The 24730-nt window shown below is 43.3% G+C and overlaps 1 protein-coding gene across 4 annotated transcripts in view; it reads right to left on the bottom strand.

Annotated features, from left to right (window-relative positions):
- Positions 1 to 518: 518 nt before the first annotated feature.
- Positions 519 to 24730, bottom strand: part of LOC146798804 (uncharacterized) — a 131237-nt gene continuing 107025 nt past the window's right edge. For 3 of the 4 annotated variants that reach the window (XM_085626110.1, XM_085626112.1, XM_085626113.1), the window contains 3 exons: positions 20438 to 20545; positions 20117 to 20215; positions 519 to 3224 (listed from right to left, as the gene is read on the bottom strand). In XM_085626110.1, the coding sequence (XP_085482236.1) occupies positions 2560 to 3224; positions 20117 to 20215; positions 20438 to 20545 (872 nt within the window). In that variant the 3' untranslated portion in view covers positions 519 to 2559. The remainder of the gene's footprint in view (positions 3225 to 20116; positions 20216 to 20437; positions 20546 to 24730) is intronic. The other variant, XM_085626111.1, reaches the window with a different exon arrangement.

The following is a 24730-nucleotide window of genomic DNA, read 5'->3' as shown; positions in this document are numbered from 1 at the left end:
TCTGCTTACTTTCCTATCAACAAATTTGCGATCTCTGCGAAGAGCCTTAAAATCTTTCTCCAAAGGAGACCTTTTCCTTAACAGACCTCTGCCTTCCTGATGATGCTAACTGTCCCTTTACATGCACTATTTACATTTCCAGGCATAATTATTATTGGAATCATTCTGTGCATTGAACATGAAATTAAGCACCAGTTCCACTGCACCTCATACTAGTATAGCACAGTAGTGTTCTCAGATTTTAGACCCCCTCTGTTCCATCTGGAAAACACCTTTGGAGGAACTGCACTAGCAGTAGTGATGCAACATATTTAATAGCAATTATAACAAATTGAACATCTTTACTACTATATTGTAAATGCTTTCTATGACTATGTTTGCAAACCCAACCATTTTAAAACTCATTTGTAGTTCCCTTTTCTTAATATGGCAAATATATTTTTTCTTGCTGTTAGAAACTCGTCAGCTCTGTGCGGCTTACACCTATTCTTAAAGAAATGGGTGATCAATGGTACAAATACTTTAAAAACTTATTTATTATTTATTTATGAGGTTCTTCAAGTATGGACAAGTTCTCAAGTGATGACATAGCGCTGTACAGAAGAATCAGGAGGGAATGAAGGATAATATTGTCTACACAGGGACATCAAATAAATGATCAAAATAGACATTGAATAAAGTCAACTTGTTCCAAACTGGAACAACAAGAGCAGGGCATATCTGCACAGGCAGCTTAAAGAAGACGGAATACAAGGAGTTTAAAAATGCATAAGGGACAGGAAAAATCCCTAAGTGACAGCAAAGGGCAATCCCAGGCATGGAATGCAATTATAAGGGAATGGTGTGCAAGTTAAATGCAAGTAAAGAGCATATACTGGACTGCAGACATCCTGGCAATTACAACATGGCATCAGACAAGAATCATAGGTGGTGGACACTTTGATAAGGAAATCCTTTGAAGCCTGGCTGGAATGAGCATTCTGTGGTTCAAACAATGGAAACTTACAGACTGTCTGAGTATTACTTGAATAGAACAAGTTTTCTGGATTGACATGCATTAAGCTTTCACCCCATCTGGCAGAATACCCATAAAAACAATTTCATTAATTTCCAATCTGCTGCTGTTTCTCCATTTATGTAGAACTTTCTCCAATTCTTGTTTTCGCCCCATAAACCTTTATAGTTTATAGAAAACCTTCCTGCCTTAAGGCTATAAATGCTCACCTCTTCATGAATTTGATGGCAGCCCCTGTATAGCGTTATGAGAAACTAGGCATATGAGGTCTGCACAGTACTGCATAGGAGGTAGTTATATGGGGGGGAAGTCATCTGGACTGAACTTGCATGGTATTCAGTGCAATTAACAAATGGAAAGTTTAGTATTTTTGATCCTCTATTTATTAGCAAAGGATTCTTGTGGACATTTTTCTTATAGCTCTGTTGGAGCCCATGTCCTATGTGTAGTCATCTCTCAGAAATTGAAGTGTTCCATTCTTATGTGTCTGTTTATCTGTCTTCCGTTCATCGTGGTAGGACTGATGTAATTAGATTCCTTTTCAAATGAGGGTTTTGTTGCTTGCTAAGGTAGTAGACCAAGCATTGTTTTTCATTGTAATTTGCCAGGAGCTGTAAATATGGAAATTACTTGCCTTTCAAATATGTATTTTCTGGTTATTTTCTCCTATTTTTGTAATCTAGGGCCATATGTAGGTAGACTGTGTTTTGCGATTCTCTAATTGCAATTTTTAAGGAATCGCAATTAGAGAATAGCAAAATGCAATGTAGGTAGGATTAGCAATTTTTTTTGCGAATCCCACCCATTCCTTATTTGCGATTCTCTAATTGAGAATCGCAAATAAGGAATACCTTGCCATGCATTCCTATGGGCTAAAAGGCCCATAGGAATGAATAGGAAGACATTCTCAATTTGCGATTCTCAATTAGAGAATCGCAAATTGAGAATGCAATTTCAAGGTTGCAAGGGTGTCAATAGGACACCCTGTTGCACCCCTGAAATTAGCATGGGTGCACATGTGGTGCACATACATGCCCTAAGGGCATGTGTGTGCACCACATTCCACTTTGAAAAATGCAAAAAACTGCATTATTACAAGAATTCGCAAATTACCACCAACCTGTAGTTGGTGGTAATTTGCGATTCCTTAAGGCCAAATAGCACTTTTTTGGAGGTTCCTACATTGCATTTAAGGAATCGCAAAATTTGCGATTCCTTAAATGCAATTGCAAAATAAGGAATCGCAAATTTAGCGATTCCTTATTTTGCATGCAGATTTGCCTTCCTACATTCCACTTAGCAAATTTGCGATCGCAAACGCCGAAATTCGGCGAATTTCAGCGTTTGCGATCGCAAATTTGCTTTCAACATATGGCCCCTAGTGTCTTAAATCTATGATTGTTAATCACTTCACTATTAGTTATACTAGTATTTATCCAAATCTAGTACTTCTGACTTACGTACTGAAAGACTGCTTAATAGCTTCTAAACTTTTATACCATGTTTACCATATTATTATTTGTTTAGTATATGTGAAGTTCTTCTCAAATGTGTTTTCTTCGGTGTTGGTTAAACTCGCCTTTTTGGGTGAAGCATTTTTCACATTCAGGACATTTGTATGGTCTCTCTCCTGTATGAATTCTCATATGTCCATTGAGGTAATCTTTCCGACTGAAACTTTTGTGACAGAAAATACACTGATAAGGCTTTTCACCGGTATGTGTTCTATAATGCTTGATAAGATTTCCTTTTTGAAGAAAGCTTTTCCCACAGTCTCTGCATGTATATGGCCTTGTTCTTGAATGTGACTCAATATGTCTAACAAGCTCGTCCTTGATACTGAAGCTTTTATCGCATTCTGTACATGAGTATGTTGTCTGATTTTGCTGCTTGTTTTGGACACCACTGTGAAACTGTGAATTACCGTGATCGCTTTCGAATTCAGAAGATATTTCTTCATTGGTCCTTCCATGATGCAAAATAAAATGTTGTGCATAGCTGGCGCTATTATCAGTGTGAGTGGTTTTTCCTCCACCTTGCTCCTGGTAACTTTCTGGCCACATCTGGTTTCCGGAGTTTGTTGACTTTTTAGAGCTGTGTAGTACATTTGCTTCGGTCTTCTGTGCTGTAGCTTTACAGGTGGCTTTTTCTTTGTTACATTTTATGAGCTCTCCCACTCTTTTTTTCCGCTTCATGCACAAATCACCTGCTGTATTGGAATGAGAGAGATTTGTTAACATTTTCTTATTGAACATGTTCCCTAGAGAGGATATTTCTTCCAAACAAATTATCTGAGCAGCTTTGTGTACAATGAGAACATTGCATTCTCACGTAGGATTAGAAGTTGAGATTGTGAATAAACTATTTAATTAGCTTTTTCATCAGAGTACCGCAGATAAGATTTTCTTGTGCTACGTCTTTCCAATCAAAGTGCTCAAATGTATTCATGCTGACATTCATCTCCTCCTATATATAGCACGGAAACTGATCTCATCACTGCCACAGACGACATCTCCATGATCTTAGACAGAGGAGACACAGCGGCCCTCATCCTCCTGGACATCTCCGTAGCATTTAACATGGTCTCCCACCCCATCTTCCTTCAACAAACATGCAACATTTTAATCCAAGGACCCACTCTCCAATTGCTTTGTTTCCTTCAGACTGGCAGTACCCAATCTGTCAATCTGGCACCTTTCACCGAAGAGCGCTGAAGACCTCATCTGCGGAGTTCCACAAGGATCCTTCCTGAGCCCTACCCTCTTCAACACCTACATGAGCCCCCTGGCCAGTATCACCATCATGCACAACATCAATGTCCTCTCCTTTGCCTCACGGACAAGACACACAACATCCGAAACAACTTCATGGCATGCATAGTTGAAATCGATGACTGGATGAGGAGCAACAGAAGCTTAACTCAGACAAGACCAAAGTCATAACCTTGAGCACGAGCATGTCTTCATGGGTCTCTACCAGGTGGCCGAAAGAACAAGGACCTACACCCACCACCCACACCAAGAACCTCTGGATCATCATCAAGTCCAAACTCTTCATCATCATCGCCTTGTGCTTCATATAATAAAGACACTAAGGAAGATCTTCAAGTGGTTTTCAATTGGCACCTGGAAAACTGTCACCCATGTCTAGTTGCAAGCAAGCTGGGCTATGGGAAAATCCTTTATGTCGACATCAACAAGTGACTCATCAGGAGGCTGCAGACCACACAGAACTCAACGATGCAATAAAGAACCCCTTGGCAACCAATCGATTTTCATGTAGTTAAATAATATAGGCCATGTATGAACAGAGTAATTGTGGTTTATTTTTTTATTTATTATTATTTCGTTTGACAGGTAAATCAATCAAAAAATATTATTACATAGATGAACTGCAATCACTATAGATCAATCTAGTTATTCTATATTTAGATGTTAACTTGTATATACTTTATGAATTTTATATGTGTGATATGAGATGTTATGTCTCTGCACCTTATTAGTATCTATGTATTCATAATTATGTTTTCTGTTGTTGTCTTAAACATTGTAGTGTTTATTTCTTTGGTTCATTGCATGAACGTATTTGTTATATCAGATGTGTCGTGGATTTTTCCCCCTTTTTTTGGTAATAACATTTATATGACTGATACCCTTTATGGGATAAAAACTGAAATTGATATACCTGTCAAATGAAATATTAAATAAATAAACATCGCAATTACTCTGTTCATACATGGCCTACATTGTGTAACTACATGAATATCAATTGGTTGCCAAGGGGTTCTTTATTGCATTGTTGAATTGTTCCCTGCCCTTGGAACCATGATCCTTTACCATGGGGTCCTTATTTCTTTATATTGACAATTCAGAACTTGGCAGCCATGCTCACAAGCAGCCTCCCACATCACAAACACATCTCACCTCGCCTCAAGGAGCTACAATGGTTACCAGTACACAAAAGAGCACAATTCATAATCCTCACTCACACCTTCAACATACTACATAACTCCATCCCAGCATACCATCGACAATTGCATGTACTTTAACAAACCTCCAGACAACTCTGCTTGGCTAGACTCATACTCTCACACATCCCACACATACAGAGACTCAGATACAGAGGTCTGCTTTCTTCAAGATTGCTCCTAAAGTGTGGAATGATCTGCCACCACATATGTAAGCCTCCTCCTCACTCATCGAATTCCGAAAGAAGCTGAAGACCTAGCTCTTCAAGTAATCTTCCATGACCCAGCTTGAGCTAGTGTCACACCTGCTCAGTGCCATGATACACTCCAAAGTGATAATACAGTTTTACAAATATGCATAACATAACATCACATAGCGTAACATCACAAATAAAGAATGGCGATTGTTAAGTACAAACATGTTATTTTAGATAATTGTTGTGGAGCACAAATATGTCATCTTGGTAGCTATAGGCAATGAATTTAATTGCAGATTTCTGCTAACAATCTAATTTCTTTCAGTATTTGTATAGCTCATTCAAAATTATTATTAAGAGCTGCGGATTATATTTTGTAACATTTCCTGACAAAAATAAAATGTACTCTGGTTAAGTGAGGTCTGTGTTAGTAGGTCTAACTGGACCTAAGATAGAAGAACGTGTCCTCCGCTGGCAATTTGGTCTGGTAACCTTTTAGGTTTTACACTATGTAGCTTTAGTTCCAGCTCCAGATAACTGCTTCAAGTGGTTCTAAGGTCCTAGATGTAAACCAAAAAATAATCTCAAATCGCAACAAAATTGTAATGATTTGAATTAGCAACAAAGGTAAATATTACAGAAAGTTAAATGTCACTAGCTTAAATGGTTAAAATTGTACAAATAATACAGCTTTTTTTACATTAGGGGTAGATGACAACCTTAATCACTAGACCATATGCATTGGTCATTTTGAGGACTGAAATTCTTTTGATAAGTATGAACAGTTCTAACAGCACAATGTGTGTCCGACAATTTGAAATCTGCAGAAATACCCATGGAAATCTGCCTTTTTTCACAATAAAGTAAGCATCTGTGAAAATCTTTTCAGGCTTACCCAAGTGTCAGCAGCACATAGTAACAAACTCAGGCTCTATAGTGCACTATAGTCAATCCTTGATATATTGCCCCAAAATGTGATTTCCAATTAAGATTAACAATTCGGAAACCCCATGTTCTTGACCCCACTAAAGATAGAACAAACCAACATGCCCTAAAAATGATGTTAGGGGATCCATGACACAGTTGGGAGGTGGTGGGCTAAGGATACTTTTGGGTTCTATTTTAAAGCCATGCACACCATGTTTACTTTAAGCACAGAAATGGACTGAATTAGAACTATAACATTATACTAACAAAGTGATTCTCACATGTCAAATTAAAACAGTCCATTTAGACCGTCAGTGCATGGGTATTCCAAGGCAAGGGTGCGTTGAAAAACAGGTAAACACCAAAAATATGCGAGATCGGGAGTACTGACAAACCTTCGCCAAGTACTATCCTACCTTTGTTAGAGATCAAGAGGAGGAAACACCCCCAAATTTGTGGGGGCTTTGTCAAGGGAAAAATATTTTCCCTGCAAAGAAAACAAAGAGAATATATTTTTAAAGTGCAAATTCACATTTACAAAGTATGAACAAATATAGGCTTGTTACCTTTACTGTTGCAAACATACTTTTGCAAGCAAGAAGCATAGAAGTCACAAAGGAATTCTAGAACCAATCCTGGCAAAGTGGGGCTGACAGAGTACTCATGGAATCCCCTATCTATTCTAAAAATAGAAACTTGTGCCAAACATAAGCAGGAGTAAATTTCTGATTTTTTGAGCATTTGTCATTTAATGAAACAGAGATTTATGACAAATAACTATGCGCTGTGCACTGACTGGTCCAACAATTTTCCATCACAACATGAACTCTCCTATGCACATGTACACTATCTTCCAAGGTCATGACAGCTCTGGCATACTCTTTCCCTCAGTAGTCAGTGCCATTTACCCAGAAATAAAAATCTAGGAATCAAAATGGTGAACACAGTGTGAAATAAGTATTATCCTGTCAGGCATTATCTGAAGCAGGAAGGATAGAAAAAACAGTGGACACTGATTAGTAGTGAAAGATGCCTTGAGGACTTGGTTCTGAAACACAATCCACGATTCATTTATAATTTTAAAAAAGTGCAGGGTCTACATTTTTGTTTAGGAGTTGTGTATGATATTTTGTAGCAATTGTATATAAAATGTGCATTTTGCCTTTTAGGGTAAGTCATGCTACTGTTAGTAATTTTAACAGGACCCATGTTAGAAAGATGAGATGTGCCCTTCAATGGGAAATGGGCTGGTAACCTTACAGAATTTACACCGTGTTATTTTTGTTTTTGGCTGTAAATATCTAAATTGGATGACTATTTAGAGTGATTCCAAGATGCTTTGTGTAAACCAAACAAAAGGGCTGATTAGGATGGCCCCCGTATCAGAAACGGGACCGGCCGACATGCTGTCAGTGGTCCCGTAAGAGGCATTACAATGCGATTGTCACCACGGTGGTCACAATGCCTGTGTTTTGCATTGCGACGGATGCTGCTAGCTGCAGCACCTGCCGCAATGCAAAATAGGGACACCTGACATATCCCTGCACTACTTGACAGGCCCCATGCAGTGCCTGCCACATGGTGCAGGGATATGTAGGGAGCACCATAGGTGCCCCCAGTGCCCATATCAAAGGGCCAGAGGGAAGGGGGGCCCGCCACGGGTTACAAAACTCTGTTTTTGCCTACCTTTACATGGCAGGTTACCTGACATGAACAAGCATTGGCATCGCCAATAGGTCTTGCTTTTTGGGACCTTGTAAGTATTTAGTTATGCAGCACAATATCCTTGGTGCAACAACATCAACTGTTGCATGGCTAAACACTTATAAGGTCCCAAAGGCGAGACCTATTGGCTATGCCAATGCTTGTTCTATCCCTTGATCTGGGTCAAAGTCGGATGTGCAAAAATTGTGCCAGTCCACAAAATGAGTGCGGGTGACCCCCACCGGCTCAAATTAAGCACTGCCGGGCTCTTTAGGTATTTCAACGCTCAGAAATGACAGCGACCCTGTCTTCAAAAAAGGTGGGTGGGGGGGGGGTCTGACTGTAATTGTTTGGCTTGGCACAGAGTAAACACTCTTAGTAATGAGCATTTGAAGAGCTTCGACCCAATCTGGTAATGTTTGTTTAAAAGTTATCAGTGTTGCAATCAATGACATTCTTTATAGCGAGAAGTCATCAGCTCGATCTACAACAAGACACGGTGGCTTTTGGAGCTCGTTGGAAAGAGTCTAATAAACATAAGACGCCGCTTCACCAGCCCACGGGGCACGACCGGACACAGGACTTTTATGTTGACTTTGAATAAGGGGCGAGAGAGAGATGTATGAGGGTGAGGAGTTAGAAGGAGCAAAGAAGGAAAGACAAAGGGACGAGGAGGAGAGAAACAAAAGAATACAGAGAAAAAAGGGAGGAGGGGCGATGAGAAAGTGAGAAAGGAGACAGCGGAGGCTGGAGGAGAGAGTCCGAAGAAGACAAGGCGCAGAGAAGGAGAAACCAGAGAAAGAGGAGGAGAAAAGGGAGGTAAGGAAGGAGGGAGATGGGTGGTGAAGAAAAAAGTGATGAGAAAGTGATCGGAAAATATTCTCAGTGCGTTCAAGCAGTACCAGCCATCCTAAGCTAGTTAAATGATGTGGAAATTAAATCCAACGTATAGAAGTGGAAACATAGAATGAAAAAACTATAATAAGTTATTATAAAAAAGAGTGATGGTGGTTTGGTGCACAAACATCAAAAGTATGGGTAGATGACTGTACGAAGTCGGTTAACGGACCGTAGATAATGTAAGCTAGAAAGTAAAGCGTCCCATGTCCTACTGGTCAATCTCATACGGAAAGATGGAATAGCAATTTAGAAGTAACCTCCATGTTGGGGTGACAATCACCGTGAATGTAATAGAATCATGCACTGAAATAACCCAAAATGAGTGAAAGATTATAGGTTAGTAAAAAATCAAAAGAGCCCGTATACACATACCTCCTTGAAGGTTATCAGTGAGAGTGCTTCCATCAGGAAAGTAAGGGGCATGTGAAACGGCGAGTTCTACGCGGCCAGAGGTAAAGAGAGCGATGCGTGCAAATAGAAAGAGGTTAGAGCAGAAAGCCCCGGTAACAAAAAGAAATTAAGGTGCCATGTTGGACGAGTGTGAAACGAACTGTAATACAGAGCTAATCTGTATGCAGTCGTATTTAAAAAACAACGTAAGCAAGAAATAAAGAAGATATGAAAGAGCGGGTGTTATATCATTTAAATGTAGCGAAAACAAACTCAAATCGATAAGTGACACCAAAGTGAAAAATACAAAATAATGAATAAGAATAAATAAAATAAAGTAAAAACAATGTAATGATCAGAACAAGAGAAACTGAATTGTAAATATCATGAACAAGCAATGGCCGCACGGCCGTGAAAGTGACACAGCCGCGCGGCGCAAAAGTGAAAGGAAAAAAAATTCTCGCTTGAGACAGCGCATGCGTTGGCTCAGGCAAGACCTAAAAAGCTGACGAAAGCCAGATGACAGCTGTGCACGGCGCGCGTGCTTGTGCGCGTAACAGCAAGCTGGTGGCCGGCAAAAGCCTCTGGGAAGCACTTTCAAAACCAGCTTACTAAATGTCTCGCTTGAGTCAGCGCATGCACTGGCTCAGGCGAGACCTAAACAGGCAGACAGAAAGGAACATCATAATCCCTTTGGTGGTGCCTGCCACCGTTGTAGAGATATGATTCCCCTCCAAGGGTCCGACGGATCCTTGAGCTCGTCGGAACCGTGGCGGTCGGTCTTTCTGACTGCCAACAAAACGCCCGCCATTGTAATATGGCGGGCGTGAAACCTGCTTATGATGGCGATGAGACCACCACCGACAGGCTGTCAGTGGCGGTCTTACCACCATCATAATCAGGTCCAAAATACTCAAACAATGCAACAAAATTCAAATTATTTTAATTCACATCAAAAGAAAAAGTTACAGAAATCCAAAAGTCACAACCTTAAAGGGTAAAAGTGGTGAAGAGATTATAGATTTTTTTTACGTGATGCATAGGTGTCAACCATAAAAAATACACCACATGCATTGGTCAATTTGAGTAGTGAGAATGCAGTGTTTTTTTAGACAAAGTGGCAAAGGTCCTGTAGAGATATATGAAAGCACTATCTGTACTTAACATAAAATATCAGCCTCGCAGATGGTGTCCCCGGGTGCTCGCCAAGGCAAGGGGAGGGGAGGTCTGCATGCCCCTACCCTAAATATGCACTGCCACCAAGCGTAGGGGGCCAATGTATCCCTACCCCTACATGTTTTTAGCTCGAGCCTAGCGGCAGCGCACATGCACTGCTCGCTCTACGAGGCATGCAGTAGTAAAGTATGCTGTGTAAGCATCGCCCACTCTCCGCGCATACTTTTTATTGGCTGGTGTCACTGTCCTTGGTAAATTCTGGCTTCGGATTCATTACGAGGCTTGTTAGTCCCTCCTTGTTACTGCCTTGTCTCCATTTGTTACTGCCCATGAGGACTCAATCTTTTATTGGGTCCTAACTCAGGAGCTTTCATTACCAGTTCCGAGAACTATTTACTTCATTAAGGGACATAGCACACACAGGGTGCCAGCTTCCGTAATGGCGGCCCCTTCCTAACCTAATGGGCATTTTGTTTTCTGTTTTAAAAAAAAAATGTAATGTCAAACTTTATTACGGAGCGCGGTGCCTGCTTCAGGGACACCGTGCTCCGTTTATTATTATTATTTTTTTTCATTTAATACCGCGTGCGACGCCCGCTTTGGGACACCGCGCTCATTTTGTAAAATTATTTTTTGAAATGCAATACAGAGCGAGGCGTCCAATTCAGGGACACTGCTCTCTTTCTTCTTTTTTTTTTTTGCTTTAATGAGCGCGACTCCCGCTTCATGGACACCGCGCTCTGCAATGCAATAGGTGTTGCTTTTGGTATTGTAAATGACAATGCATTTAAATTTTTTATAAAAGGCATTGCCATTTACAATGCCAATCGCTCCAAAACTCGCAATTGCGAGACCTATTGCATTGTAAATGCTTGTTTAACTTATTTCCAGGAGAGGCAACTCAGTCCTTGAGTCCTAAAATGCCCACCAACACATCTTTGTTGATGTTGTGTCAGTCAATCAGATCTTGTCTTCAGATATGTCAGATCCACGGATCCTCCTCAGTGTGAAACATGCAAAGTTTTTGAGCCTTAATGTCTCCAAAACTATTGAACGGATTTACAGCAAATCACAAAAAAGCTCTCTTTCTGGACCAAGACCAATCTTTTTGCCAAATTTGGTGTATTTACGTTTAGCAGTTTTTGTCGTATTGCTGTTCTATTGTCCTATGGAAAAATTAATGGGGAAAATGTGCATGGTGCCCCCCCCCCCTCCCTTTTTCTAGGGCCCCGCTTAACGGATAACCCCAAAACTTTCCAGGAAGGAGCTCTGTGGTGGATGAGACTTAAAAAAAAAAAAAAAAAAAAACGATTAAAAATCTGCAGAATAGCCAATTGAAATGTGCCCTCTTTTCTCACTAAAGTGAGCATTTGTGGAAATAGCGGGCTGAAACGCACAGAAGAAATAAATGCATTTATGTGACAATCTAGGGTGTAAATTGTTAAAGTGCTTGTCAATACAGAATCGAAATCACAAGCCGCAAAATGTTTGGAGTAACCTAAAATGAATAAATAAAAAAGAAAAAACATTTATCACAGAATGAAACATGGTTTGGATATAGCTGAGCAGATGTTCTCTGCATTGGAGTTTTAACATAGAAAACTCAAGAGTGGCTTTGCAGGGTTTCATTCAAGAAGAATATTGAGCTTATGTTTACAAAGCCTTTCATTAAATTTAGGAGGTTGTAAAAGCAAACCTCTATGTTCATGATTCTTTACGGAACTGTTTAAAGCACTGCTATATATAAGCAGAGATTAAAACACTACATAACAAGATACCAGGGGAAGTTGCTGAAGATAGAAGACCCCTGGTTTCTAATATATATTTGTATTTACATATAAGAAAATGTTTCGGAATGCACTGTAATGCATACCAAAATAACCACAAAGCAGCTCCAAATGCTGCAAATAGTTCTACACTGAAGGTCCAATCTGAAGAGATAAGGAGTTAATTTTCTGGGACAGACAATATAAGTTGTAAATTCCACCTAAGAGACAACTGTACTGTTAAAAGGATAAGAAAAAGTATTCCACGCCCATAGAATGCTGGAGACATCATGTAAACAAAAAGAATTATTCAAGAAAGCGTTTGAAGAAGCGAAATAAGGAACCATAAAGACTATTCTACCAGAATTTCCCCAAAACTTTAGACACTGCATTAATTTCTTTAATCTAATATTACAAAAGGAACCTAAATAAGACATTCCACTGTATTGTCAGCAGTTGCATTTGTACTGAGTGTTAACTATAAGGAAATTTTATAACATGTTTTACAATCTATGGGCCAGATGTACGACCCTTACAATTTGCGAGTCGCAAATTGCGTCATTTTGTGACTCGTAGTTTCCGAGTCGCAAACTGTAATTTACAACAGTGTCTCAGATACTTTTTGCGATTCTTGATGAGGTCGCAAACTGCATGCCTCATTGATATTCATGAGGCAGGTGCAATATGCGACCCCATTGGGAATGGCTAGCACTCCCTGGGATGGTGACTTGCTGGGGTCAGCAGACCACCATGTCTGTGACTGCTCTTTAGATAAAGCAGTTTTTTTTAATGCAGCCCTTTTTCTTTAAAGGAAAACGGGATGCATTTAAAAAACGAAAATGAAACATTTCTGTTTGGGACCACTGCCTGCTCTAAAAAAATATTTTTGCATCCATTCACAAAGGGGAAGGGGTCCCACCTGTTTGCGAGTGGCTTACCACCTGCCTGAAGTAGGTGGTAAACTGCGAGTGCTTTACGACCACAATTGCGGTCGCAAAACAATTCTACATTGAAGTACGAGTCACTATTAGGAAGGGACGCCCTTGGCACGGCCCTTCCTAATAGCGAGTCGCAAACCCTATTTTGCGAGTCAGTACTAGGTTACTGACTCGCAAAATAGGGTTTCTACATGGGGCAGACCAATTTTGGGGTCGCAAACAGGCCGAGTTCCCATTTGCGACCACAAAAAACGGTCGCACATCTGGCCCTATATGTATTGTCTAGAAAAATATCTCTCTTTATACATTATGAATGATTATGTGGAAAGGGATGTAATCAAAGTATAATTTAAAACAAGTAACATGATCTACAGCTCACATGCCTCGAACAGAAATGTTTTTGGTGACTCATTTATTTCAGGAACCTGTAGCAGCAGAGATGAGAGCAATTTTCCTGTACATATTCAGCGTTCTGTAGCCAAAGGGCACTGTCTGGTTTGCCAGTGTGCTGTCTCATAATTTGTTATCTTACTCATAGCATGTGAAGTGCACACGGCTCTTCAGAAGACACTGCAAGGGCAGGCAGTGGCCTATCTCTTATCTCCGTTGATTTGGGAAGGAAATGTTGCTCTTTTTGGTGAGTGGATGGAGTGAACTGAGGTCAAAGATCTTGGCTCCTTCTGGGTTATGTAGGAGAACGGTGCAGGGTGCCTAGTCAAATGCCGTAGACTGTCAGCTCAGACAGGAGCAGCAGGGCCGGACTGGCCGTAGCGGCACCAGGCAATCCCCCGGTGCGCCGCACGGGTGGGGGGCGGTTTTGGGCCACTGGGGGCCGATTTTGTGCCCCTGGGGCCGTTTTTGCAGCATAGCTGCAAAATCGGCTCTGTAACAAAATCGACCGAAAACCGGCCCTGGCAAAGAGCTCGACGGCACTCTGCACTTTGCCTGGGCCGGTTTTGGTTCCCAGTCCGGCCCCGAGGAGCAGGAGGGCACATGGGCCCTCATGCTCCAATCAATGAGTCTGACTGATGGACCAATGACGCGCCAGTATTGGCAGTCTGGGGAAGAAATGGGCAGCAGCAAAGGTTGGAGGCACACTGGACCTTATATTCCACAGCAGGAATGTAAGTCACACAGGCCCTTCCTTTCAAACCAGAATTGCTAGCAGCTACAGTTCTTTGTCAGGCTGAGGAGTAATCTCAAGAATCTCTTCATCCCCTCAAACTTCTCATGGCAGCTAGCTGAACTCAGGCTCTAACGGAGGAGCACTGTCTTACCTCAGTGTTGGGATATATTCCCTAACCCTCCAAGTGAGACAGACAGATGTTTCTGGCTCTTGTTTCAGCCTTCCTCTGGCCAGTTCTACAGAGCACTTATTTGCATCTTCTTATTGTCCCTCATTCTCTTTGTGAGGTGTCTGTTTCCATTCTTTTGTATTGTTAGCTCCTAAATTAGAGAACAAATCTATTTTCCGTGCTATCAGCTCCAACCAAAATCAGGTTGCAGAAACCTCTAAGGGAACATTTGCTAACTCTGTGCAATCAGGATTGATCTATAATCATTGCTTATGCCTTTTCTTCTACTATTATGTAAATTTGATAAGCTCTTTGGATAAAAGCACTATCATATGTGAAAGAATTAAGAAAAAAGTAAACCCTAAAAAACCAGAAGGGCTACTTTAAATCCAGAATCAGTAGTGGTTGGGGTCCAGCCAAATGGATTCAAAGCAGGCTTCAAACATCTGGCGTAAATAATCAGTTAAGAGTGCATTTTTGTCATTTATGTTTCAGCTCTAACATGAACTGATCTTCTTAATTTGTAGGTTGAAGCCAGGCGCTGTTTGTCCAATTAGGGTCTGCTGCTGCATGAAGGGGACGGGCAAGCAGCCCACACCTTTATGGTAGGTGTGCCATTGGTCACAGCCTTTTGTTCGGGGTTACTTCTCAGTTCACAGTCCAATCTGCTTGAACTGGTTTGGCCCAGAGAACATGGACACATAGGATTGATTGTGCTCCATTAACTTTTAATGACAAGACATACACTTGTCTTTTAAATGATTTCTGTAGGGAAGGGGGAGACAGGTAAGACCAGCGCAGAGGGACAGGCATACAAGGCAGACACAGGCTACAAACAAACCTGTTTGAACACCTTAAAACATTAGGGCACACATATATATATGGGCATCCTACCTCTCATGCACCCAAGTACAATTCCTGCATTAACTTTTATTCTCAGGCATCAGGGGAGCCATTCAAGATGGGCTACACAGATCTACATGGTAGAGCCGGTAGCCATTCTCGCTAGTGGAATGCAGATTAAAAGGCATGTTCAGCACTGGGATGCCTTAGGGTAGCTACGCGCTTTATAAATGTTTTTTTCATTCATACCCCAAAACTATCATTCAGATGCCACAAACCTGTAGTCATATCATGTCACGGTCTTGGGGATGATAATCACTCACAATAATAGAGGTATTACAATGGGTGTACCTTTTTCACCTATCAGAGACAGGTTCTGTGTTGGTGAGAAAAAGATCATAACACCTGCCAGAGGAATGATGCTACACATTTTGTGCACAGGAACATTTACCTGGTCAGTCAAAATGAAATGAGAAGGAGGATGTCACCTGGCCACTGCACCATGGGCTTTCACTGAATTCAATCAATATCTCCATTTGTTAAAAAGCATTGGCAAAGACAATAGATCTTGTCTTTGAGACCTATTGACTCTACCAATGCCTTTTGTTCATGCTATATAACATTGGCGGTGGCAGCCACATCTTTCTGCATGTACACACGTGTGACCCAGGGGCCATATTTCTTTTTACTGAAATGAGTTGGTAAATAAAAAAGCAGGAACATTTTAAAAAGAGAAAAATATCTTTTATGCCTAAAGTGGAAGGGCAGACAGCAAAATAAATAAATATTAGGACAAGGGAGGGGGCAATGGATAAGAGGGTCGGGTAATAGGTGTCGTGTAAGGGAAAAGAAGCACATGAGTGAGCAACGAATAGGGCGGGGGAGATGCATACAAGGAGAGAACACCATGAGGTCCAAGGGAGAAGAACATGGGCAACAGCAAAAAGGAGTGCAGGAGGAGAAGCACACAGGCAAGAGGGAGCAACACAGAGAGCAGGGGAGGACAGCACATACAAGAGAGAGATTAACATGGAGCAGAGGGTAGTTGAGAAAAGCACACAAGGGAGGCAGCTATAAAACACATTGGTGTAAAGTGCCTTTTTTGGATGATCACACCAAACGTTTTGCTGCAAGATGCTGTGGTAATTGATCTGAAAGTGGATTGTATGTCGGAACAATGAGTTCCTTTACAATTCCTATCTTAACAACACGGTCTCTACAGCGACCGCGTCTTAAACATGAAGTGCTTTACCACTCATTCCTTTAACACGAATTTTCGTGGTAAAGGCATGCATGGTAAAATGCTATCCGTGGATAAGTTTACCACCCCCCTCCCTCCACCCTGAGCCCTAAATACACCCCCCAACCTCCTTAAAACTACCCTGAACCCCCACCCCTAAATACTACCCCAAACTCCCTTACCCCCAAAAACTACTCCTAACCCCTGACCCCTAAAAATGTATCTGAACCCTTCCCACTCCCTAAAAACTACACGAACCCCCTCCCACCCCCAAAAAATGACCTTGAAAAACTACCCCGAATCCCTCATCCCCTAAAAACTACCCCGAATCCCTTCACCCCCTAAAAACTACCCGAACCCTCCTCCCACCCCTAAAAACTATCCCAAACACCCTCCCACCCCCTAAAAACTACCCGAATCCTTCACCCTCTAAGAACTACCCCAAATTCTTCCAACCCTAAAAACTACCCCGAACTCCCCCACCCCCTAAAATCGACTCCAAATCCTCCTACCCCCTACAAACTACCCTGACCCTCCCCGCCCCCTAAAAAATACCCCGATCCTCCCCACCCCCTAAAAACTACCCCGAACCCCTACCACAACCCCTTAAAACTACTCCAAACCCCTCTTACCCATTCTATCCTCTTCTCTTTCTTTCTTTTGTTTTTCACGCCCATCCTGAAGATTAGACCGACTTTGCCTTTACCTCGCACATGCGTGGTAAATGCAAAGTCGTTGTTCAGGCAAGCCGTTGTTCGGCTTGCAGGCTTCCGGAACTCGTGGCTCTTGCCTCGTTGTTCCGGATGTTCCCCCTGAAAGTGTGCTGGTTCCAGCTAACCAGGACCAGCACCAGTGCTCTTTCCCTTAAACTGTAAATGTGAATTGGTACACCCAATTGACAAGTACTTTTACACCCCAGTAAGGCCCTAGTATATGGTACCAGTGGTGCCCGGGGCAGGAATTTAAAAGGGGCATTAGGGTTGCAGCACGGATTGTGCCACCCTGAGATGACTCAAGTAAAACCAAAGTCTGCAGGTCTGCCATGTCAGCCCTAAACGAGCAGATTGCCTGCTCGAGTTTGCCCCTGCACACACCATGTGTGACAGCGTCACCTCATTGCATCTAATATATGTCAGTCATCCCTAGGTAGGCATCTTATAGCCCTGGAGGCAGTGTGCATTATATTACATGTGTGGAAATATATGTGCAAGCATATATTGCCCTGTGGTAGCCTTCTTAACGTAATTCTGCCGCAAGTGACCCACCCCCCAAAGGATAACATGGGCTGGAAACTGGACAACCCCAGATGTCCAGATCCATTATAAAATGGTAGATTTTCTTCATGTTTGGTATCAAACACAGTGCTTTTTAATCCCTGACATGATGGTGGTGTCAAGGTTAAGACAGCAAGTACCCAGGTGACACTTTAGACAGTGCCCACCTAGTTCAACCAGTGTTTTTATGCCTTGGCGGGCTTTTTTGAGTGTCTGCTGCCAAGACAGAGATCTGACCTCATACTGGGGAGTGTGTGGCGCTCCCAGAGGCCAGAGACAAAGCCCTGAATGTGCAGGAGGTGACACCCCGCCCACACGGGACAGCTAGTGAACGAACTATCACGGCAGTGAGCCTCAAAAAATTCACCAGTGCGATGGGACAAAGGAAGTTGTTAACCACTCAAGGACAAAGCCTCCCCCTGCCCCAGAGCACTGTTTTTCGTGGGCAGGAGGCGTACACCTCTACAAGGCTTACCACCCGTCTAGGGTGTTGCAGCTGAGGAGCACTACTGAGGATGGTTTAGGCCATCTTGAATTTAGACTAAAAATCAGTGTCTGGCTAATTTTAGTAACTTACCCCCACACAGTATATGCTCTCTACTGTGGTGGAATTGCTACAGGACTAGATGTCCATTGGCTACTATTCCTATACCAGGACTCCACAAAGAAAGATGCTAAGCTCTGTATCTGTAGCAGCCACATTGCACCAGCTGGATTGTGACTTGAACAAGGTAAGAGACTGGTTCCACAAGGAAGGTGGACCCCTCTACAACCTCCAGACTTCACAAGAACTCACATGAGCAAAAGGAACTAGTCCCCTGCAATCGGCAGGCACAAACTGCTAAATCCACAACCTTGAAGTACTGTCTGCAGAGCCGTCCCGCATGGCCGCTCAAAGTCACTGGGCAGGTAGCTTCTGGGAACTGCAGTCCCAACCCTCAGCGAGGCTCAGCTTTCTACACTATCCCCTTGGTCCACTGGAAGAAGGTTTTCTCAACCGCAGTGGTTCTGGGTACCAAGGCTTGCTGGTGGTCAGTCTGACTACTACCTGCTTTATTCGACGCTCCAAGGGGAGAGATCCAACTGCACGAATGACTAACCACCTCAGTGGCTCCACCGTGAATAGCCTGCATTTGTCTTCCCTCTCTCAAGGCATACATGTCAGCATCATGGATAGCCAAGAGCCCCACTGCACCCGAGTCCCCCAAGCCAGGTGGAGTCGATTTGACTGGAGACTCCTGATCCAGGGCCAGCTTCTTGCTTGAGTTCCAAAGGTTTTTGCTTAACACGACCCGCAAGTGCCTTTTTGCTAAGGCAGCCATTAAAGACTGCAAGCTTGATTGACAGCTTTGTTTGACAGCTAAAGTGCACCTCTGCACCCTGTTCTCCTGAGCCAGGTAAAATCGTGCTAGCTGTTGTGAACTGGTCCAGAGACTCACAAGACCTTGAGCTTGAGTGGCTTCGGTTAAACTCGCTCCCTCAGTAACCGATTGCATATATGTTTTTTTCCCATTGACTGCAACAGTAATGTTTTTACACTGCTTAAGATTCATTTATTTAATGCTTGGAAATCGATAACTCCAGTTATCATGTATATATTGATTTAGTTTTGATATCTAAAAATATATAAAAATCAAAGCTGTTTTTATAAATTGGTGTCAGATTTCTCTCGAGTTGTGTCAATTACTTATCATCCATGTTGGTGATGTGAAATGCTAAACACGTTGTTGAATTAGCCTGTCTGCTCACAACCCCTCTACCAGGATCTAGAGAAGGTGTACTACATAGTAGTCGGGGTCAATCTTTGTGTATTGTGCTAGTATTACATGGTAAGGCACCCCTATCATACCACATAACACTTTCATCTAGCAACATACATGTACTGTCATGGAGCACTAAAGCTAAATGAATAAAGTAGTTCCCGAAAGGTGAGCAGTTCAAGGACACAAGTAAAGAGGATAGGATCCATGGTAGGAGACTGAGACAAGATGGACAATGCCATCGAATTAAAAGCAAATAAATTACAATAAGTGACAATTAACCCAATCAACGGTAACCAATGGCAGATGGGCAGGCTTAAAGCCCAGTGTAAGTTCTTTGTAAGCAGACAGCAGGTTTTTTGCAACCAGAAAGTTCCGTTGTTTAGTTGACTTGAATTATAAAGGAGTGGAATCCATTGCAGCAGATGATATTTTTCAGAAGCCAAGAGCAATATGCAACCCCAAAATACCACCACATCTTTGGTATGTAAAAGCCAACCCTTTATTAGTCACTCCTGTCAGAATCACATGACAAGCACACATAAGCAGCCGCAAGGCTGCATGCAGTTCTATACAGAAGTAAACAACAAACAAATGAAACACACTGCAAGAAAATTGAAATGGGTGACCAGTCTGCCATACAGTAACAGAGGCTGGGAGCAAGCTTTAAGGATATGACTGCACAGATGGTCAAATGCCATTAAATGCAGTAGAGTTTACTCACCTCTGGGAGTACTGATGTTTCCTATGTTTTTAATCTCTTGATTCTCCAAGAAACACGTCTCCTCCTCTTCTTTAATTATGAATGAAATAACATCATGTCCTGTTGTTAGAAAGATAAACCAAATGTTAGAAATATTCCTACTAGTCCTCTACAACTGAATTAGAGCCATCTACCAAACTCGGTAAATGTGAGAGGAAAAATGGAATGAACACTTAACACAGAGGAATGAGAGTAGTTACTTATAAAGCAACATATGAAAAAGGGAAAACATTATTTATCTACTTTCATGAGAATGTAAGGTTAGAGGCCCTCGGCTCTTACCTGCGCTGGGCTTGATGGTATATTCACCTTCATCATAAGGATGCTCCATCAAAAAAGCCTTTGACTCACGCTCTTTCTTCAAACACGTGTCAGTACTTCGTATATAGCCTGGCAGACAAATATACATATTACCCACTTCACTGTAATTATTCATTACACAAATAGTGTATCTAGACATCTAATGATTATTTCAAACAAATGTTTCCAGCAATTTATTATGGATATTATCCTTTCAGAAATGTGTATCACGTGTTGGGACCACACCTATCATATACTGACCCTTTACAAATTGTAAACCTATACAAACTGCAGATGCCACAAAAATGAGAATATTGTAAGTGCTGCTGGCAGATAAAAAAAAAACAAGAACTCTTGAAGAAACTGCACCAGTACAAAAATAACATACAGTTCACATATGTAGTTTCCTCTGATGGATAACTGTGGTGTTTTGACTTAGAAGCCAATCAATCAATCAAGCTTTATTCGGTTTTTGAACAACGAAGTACATAAAAGCAGTACAATATAAATAATACATAAAAACCACAATAAAAATACATAGCCGCTTGAAATAAACATACATTAAAAAGATACACTAAGATTCAGGCATAGGGGTTCATGAGTCACTACTATTTCTAACTTTCATAGCAGATTTAAAAAAATAAACTACATTAAAAATGATATCAATAGTCAACAATTATTGTTTTTAAAAAGGAGGGCTGGATACACTTGGGTGAACTGAGCCCTTTTCAGCAAAGGAATTAAATAAACCTTAATTGATACAGCATAAAAATTACAAAACATGATAAAGTACAAGGCGTCCCAAGGAGACACACTGTTCGTAGCCACAGGCATCAAGAGTATGTGCATCATATCTGCCCCGTGGGAAAGCCATCAAATAGTTTAAAAGATCTGGCATGAATCTAAAAAGCGATCATAAATACTCTTTACATCTGAAGGATAGGGCTCTATTGTATGAACAGATTTCAGCAAAATATATCTACGCACCTGGGGCGACTGAAGGGCAGCTTTTTTTCTGATAGCAATCCCAAGCATGATATAATTATATTTTGTCCAATTACGGTCAGATTTCTCTGTGATCTCAGCGGTGTAGATCAGCCCTGCCTAGGGGCCATGGCCACGCAAGCGACTAAGATGGCCGCTTGCCGCTGAAGCTCCGTCGGACGCCCCAGCTTAATTGACATTTCCCTCGATATTCGCTCCGAAAAACTGCCCGAGATGGCTGGCTCTGGAGCACTGAACACATCCTGCATACAGCGGACTGACTCCGAGGCACAGTGGTGACTCTGTCACTAAGTTACATCACCCAGCAGAGGGGTCGGCGGAGCTGCTGCCGACGTCGCCTTGGGCCTTTCTCCTGTGCGCGAGACGGAGGGCGAGAACGTGAGGAGCAAGTTTGAGGTGAGCGGGGGCCCGTTGCTGGGATTTGTGGGCCGAGCGCACGGCGGCAGTGGTAAGACCCTTCCCATCGGCAACTGGTGCGACTTGGGTGCGGCCTAGTCAGGCAGCGCCAGACCCTCACTAGACGGGCCTGACATTTTCCCTAAGGCCGCAGCGGGACAGGGTCCTCGGTGCGCTAGAGAGACGCCCATCCATACTCAGGTGGGCGCGGAGAGCGGGGGGGCTGCTGTCAGCCCATCCCGCGACCGGCCACCCTGTGACATGGCGCCTGCTCCCTCTTACCTGGGCATTGAAAAAACGGCGGGCCCCTGGCCCACATCCTGGGAGGGCCCCTACCTCATCAGGCCTCTGGATTCTGGCCTGGAATTCACCGCTGGGCCCGACTGCTGCTGCTAACCTCCTGCCTGTCCTTGTTTTCTGCCATCCATACAAACCTCTGGCCCAACTATCAGCCAGAGAGGAGGCGGTTGCCTAAGCCCCTGGCCACACTACATGTCAACACCCCCCGGGCAGGAGACGGGGAGGCCTGGGGGAAGGCTGTGACCTGCCTGTTGCGTCACTCTGGACATATGCCTCTTCATGGCCTCTTGCCTGGTGTCCACAACACGTCAATCCTTGTTTCCTAGGGCCAGCACGGGATCACTCCTCTTGCGCCCGAGCCCCTGCCTTTCGCCCCACACCACAGGGCCACTGCAATAGTCATTATCCGTGCTTTGCTACATTTCAGCTACGCCTGCGAAGCGTCTCCACGGCATGGGCCGTAAAGACCCCAAACAGAACACCCTACCATTTGAAAAGCTCACAGACAGGGCTACCGAGGAAGGCTCCAATATGGCGGAAAGCGCTCAGGGTGTGGACCAATTGAATGAACTCCCCACTCTGTCCACATCCATCCTTCAGGAGATGAGAGCTGCCTTTAAATCCCTGGACGGGCGGTTTGACGCTCTGGAAAAGAATCTGGCGGATATGGGGACCAAAATCCAAGTACACGACAGATGCTTGGATGTGGAGGAGGCCTGCATCTCGGATGTTGAAGATAGTACTGCGCAGTCCCTAAAACATCTAGAGCGCGTCAAACACATACTCAAGGAGGTGGCGATCAAGAATGAGGACCTTGAAGCGCGCAGCAGGTGCAATAACATTCGCATTTTGGGGGTACCGGAAACCACCTCCACTGGCTGCATGGATATGTTTGTTGAGAATCTGCTGTCCGACCTGTTTGGAAAAGAGTCCTTCACCCCCGGGTTTGTGGTAGAACGTGCTCATCGTTCTTTGGGGCCACAGCCTAATGCAGGTTGCCCCCCCAGACCCATTGTTGCACGCATTATGAACTTACGAGACACAGCGCTGCGCCTCGCTAGAGAGCGTGGGGACACCATTTGGCAAGGCTCTATACTCTCCCTTTACCCGGATTTCACAGTCATGGTGCAGGACGCACAACGTAAATACAATGGGGTCAAGGCCACCCTCAGAAATCTAGGCTTAAAATATGGCATGCTGTATCCCGCCAGGCTGAGGGTGGATGTGGGGGGCCGGGCTCGCATCTTTGACACTTCTACTGAGGTGCAGGAGTTCTGCTATACGTACAAACAAAACAACACCCGGACGGGGGAGGGAGGTTGGAGTTCCTCCCCCCCACATAGCGGATCAGACGCAAGTGTTGAACTCTTCTCTGGCTCCAGCGCTGGCTGACTCTGTGGCTGGGCCCCATCTCCGTTATTATATACGGGGATAATGTTCTTCATCCTTCTGTGTTGTTGCATACAGCTGGTCGACCGACGTGGTGTTGCCACCCCCACGGTGTATGCCTTTGCATTTGTTCTTGTTATTACGAATGTACCGTTATTGGGTTTTCTCATTTCAATGTAAAGTCGATTGGTACTTTCAGTTCTACTGCTGGGTATGGTTCTGCCTCGCTTTGTTAGTAGTGAGGTTGGGTGGGGGGGAGGGTGGGTTATCTCTCACTGTTTTAACACCTAACTATGTTTGCAGATATGGTCACTGTCACAGTTTGCCTTTATTTGCAGCTGCTTGAATATGTTAGGCTTGACATATACAACTGATGGCTCGATTGGGTAACGTTGATTGTCCCTCTGGCTTATCCTTGAGGTTCTGGAATGTCAGGGGACTTAATGACAATTGCAAGAGAAGGCAGGTTGTTACCTACTTACTCAGACATAACGTGGACATTGCTTATTTACAAGAAACTCACCTACCCAAATCGGACTCTGCCCGCTTTGCAGTTAGCTGGGAAGCGCACAGGTACTTTGCTAATTACTGCAGTTACGCCGGGGGCACGGCCATCTTTATCCACAAAAGGGTTCCTTTTAGCTTCAGAATGGTGGTGGGGGACAATGAGGGCAGATACATAATTGTCACTGGCTCGCTCATGGGCCACAGCACGGCACTGGTGTGTGTGTATGGCCAAAATACTGATTCCTCTGACGTTTTCCATTCCTTACATGCCCAGTTGGTGCGGTTACAGCTTGTTCCTTGTTGGTAGGGGGGATTTCAACTCACTCCTCAACCCCAGTTTAGACAGCACCTCCACCTCACCTGACACCAAGCCTTGAGCACGTCGCGCTCTTGTAGATCTTTGTGAACAGCTATCGCTGCTAGATGTTTGGCGCCAGCGCAATCCTGCTCACACGAGTTACACACATTATTCTGGCCAACACCACACCTGGACTAGAATAGACTTCTGGCTGATCTCACCTGGCGTTGCCGGTTGGGCCCAGTCACCGGTGACACTGCCGAGGACGTACTCAGACCACTCTCTCCGGTGCTGCTTAGCCTGAAGGTCCCCCGTCCTGAGGGATTTGAGCGGCAGTGGCGATTCCTGAGCCAGGCCCTACACTATGATCTTTTTAATGT

This window comes from Triturus cristatus, chromosome 9 (assembly GCF_964204655.1).
Source record: "Triturus cristatus chromosome 9, aTriCri1.1, whole genome shotgun sequence".
NCBI classification, from domain to species: Eukaryota; Metazoa; Chordata; class Amphibia; order Caudata; family Salamandridae; genus Triturus; species Triturus cristatus.
The sequence above is the reverse complement of the archived record's forward strand: the minus strand, read 5'-3'. Positions and strand labels throughout refer to the sequence as shown.